The sequence below is a fragment of the Montipora capricornis genome, chromosome 6 (assembly GCF_036669925.1).
Source record: "Montipora capricornis isolate CH-2021 chromosome 6, ASM3666992v2, whole genome shotgun sequence".
NCBI classification, from domain to species: Eukaryota; Metazoa; Cnidaria; class Anthozoa; order Scleractinia; family Acroporidae; genus Montipora; species Montipora capricornis.
This window is the reverse complement of record NC_090888.1, coordinates 51,938,985-51,941,484: the sequence shown is the minus strand read 5'-3', so window position 1 is coordinate 51,941,484 and position 2,500 is coordinate 51,938,985. Positions and strand designations below refer to the sequence as shown.

Sequence of the window (2,500 nt, the reverse complement as noted above, 5' to 3'; positions counted from 1 at the left end):
TAAAACCTTAAAAGGTATCACACCAACTGTCAATAACATGTACAATATAAAAATATAAAAAGAATAAAAAATAACTAATAATAATAATAATAATAATAATAGATAAATAAATAAAAAGATATTAACATTAAAAATATAAACATTAAAATGGAATGCTACTAATTTTCGATTTAAAAATATTAAGAGAACTACAATTTACAACGTCATTTGGGAGGGCATTCCATTCAGCAATAGTTCTTGGAAAGAAAGAAAATTTAAGAGTGTCTATTTTGGCCATTGGGGCCTTATATTTAAAAGCATGACTGCGACGTGTACGTAATTCATGATTACGGGATAATAAATTCTCAAGGTTAATGTCTATTAGATCATTACTTAGTTTGTAATAAATATTAACAAATATTAGTAAATATTAAAAATTTCATAAAACTATTTACAATAAAATTTCACGAAGTAGGAAAAGTAAATTTAAAAGGGGACACATTAAAAAATATCTATAATCAGAGTTCTTATTATGATTAACTCTTTTTGGAAGCATATTTCCCTGGCATAAGTCTTAATCCATTTTAGCTTCCTTTTAAAAGAAACAGAGTTTTCATGCTGTTTGACAGCATCAGGTAAACAGTTCCATGCAATGGCAGCTCTGTGTTTAAATGTTCGACGACCCTGCTCAGTTCTAGGCCTAGATACAACAACTTTTATTGACTTCCTAAGATTATAACATGTGGGATTTTTTACAATTAAACTATTTACATCAGCTAAATCTAAATTATCAACATCTTTGTGAGCAATGGTTAAAATACGAAAACAATAAAAGTATTTCAATGGCATCCAATTTGCAACAGTGAGTGCTGCTTCATCATCCATATCTCTTGGCAGTTTATGGATGAGTCTTGCAGCTTTAAGATGGATTATTTCCAAGTCTTTCAACAAAATAATGATCTGAGCAAGAACCCCACACAGTCATACCATAGACCATACCATGCAGCACACAAGGGATTACTTTTCTATAATAAATTGTCTCTTGTGTTGCCTTGGGTAAAAAGTTTATACATCTTAGCATTTTAACTTTAGAGCTAAATGAGGTATAGACAGTTTGTACATGTTTGGCTCATGACAGTCTATTATCGATGGTCACACAAGGACATATAGAAAAGGATCGGTATTCAATGATTTTGTCTCCCCAAATTAAGGGTTTTAAAGGGCCAAGAAAATAAGTTTTTGTATCAAAAACCGTAATGCCCTACAACGATTGATGTTGATGGGCTACGTGATGGGGCATTATTCCACCATAATACCCACGTGCCGATTACGGACTGTGCAAACTAGAGACAAGACTAAAGGTAATCCCAACGTCAAATTGGCGCTCTTGAGTACTCAATGACGTTTGGTTGGCCATTGATTCTTCAGAAGGTCGAAGAAATTTACCTTGTAATTTATCTCAAAAAAAGAAAAAAACTTTATTTGTATAAGATGAAGGAACTGATAAGCGCTCTCATATTACGGGATGCGAAGTTATCTCTTCTGCTTGAATCTGCGTAAAAGCAGTATAATAAACAATCCCTTAATCTTTACAAGAAAACCTCAAACCTTGGCCTTGCTGTATTGACCTCGCTATCTGCCGGTCAATAAGTTAAGACCTCAGGTTTCAGTTCCCTAAATATCTCACTCTCGGTTAAATAAATGTGTGTTATCAACCAAGCGTGAGGTCAAGATGGCTGGATTTTGGCCAAGTTCTTTTTTTTGCGTGTTTGTGGACAGAGTCAAAGTCGAGGTCCATAAACACGCAAAAAAAAAGGGAGGCCAATATCCAGCCATCTTGACCTTACGCTTGGTCAATAAAGGATTTATTATGAGGGATAAAACACCAAAAATGATCTTTGATCTTGCGGGACCAAGCGAGAAATCCCGAGCGGGCAGTATAGCTCGATCTTGCCTGCTCGGGTAGCCAATCACAGCGCGGGATTTGGTTCATCTTGCCCGCTCACGGAGCTAGTCATATAACAATAGTTAATATCGTTCCAATGTATCCTCTTCTGTTACAGCACAGGCATGAAATGCCAAATTATGCAATTCTTGTTGATGCGCGAGATCGCACAGGCAATCAAATAACATATGTGCCAGAGGAAAATCTTGAAATTATCACAAGTACTAAGGTATGTGGAATTAAAAAGTACGGCTTGAACCACTGTAATTTCAGATTGTCAGACAAGGACCCCTGGAGTAGTGAAACGTTAACACACCTGTCGATCACTTAAGTAAAGCCCGCCGCACACGGTAAGGAAAGAGCTGAGCAAACTGCCTCGCGAGGCGGTTTGCTCAGTCGTTTTCCCACCGTGTGCGGGGAACTTTTGGTGAAAAATTGGCCTCGCGAGGCCATGAGGAAAAAATCAAACATGTTTGATATTTTTCGCCTCGCGAGGCAAATTCATCATCGTGTGCGGCCATCGTGAGAATCGTGTTGAGTTTGGTCAATGAAGCATCCAATAAAAATACATGGCAT

At 36.6% G+C, this 2,500-nt stretch overlaps 1 protein-coding gene across 1 annotated transcript in view; it reads left to right on the top strand.

The window, feature by feature from the left end:
* LOC138052429 (F-box only protein 21-like) overlaps positions 1–2,500 on the top strand; it is a 15,423-nt gene that overhangs the window by 9,060 nt on the left and 3,863 nt on the right. Inside the window, exon 4 of the mRNA XM_068898925.1 lies at positions 2,043–2,153. Within this exon, the coding sequence (XP_068755026.1) occupies positions 2,043–2,153 (111 nt within the window). The remainder of the gene's footprint in view (positions 1–2,042; positions 2,154–2,500) is intronic.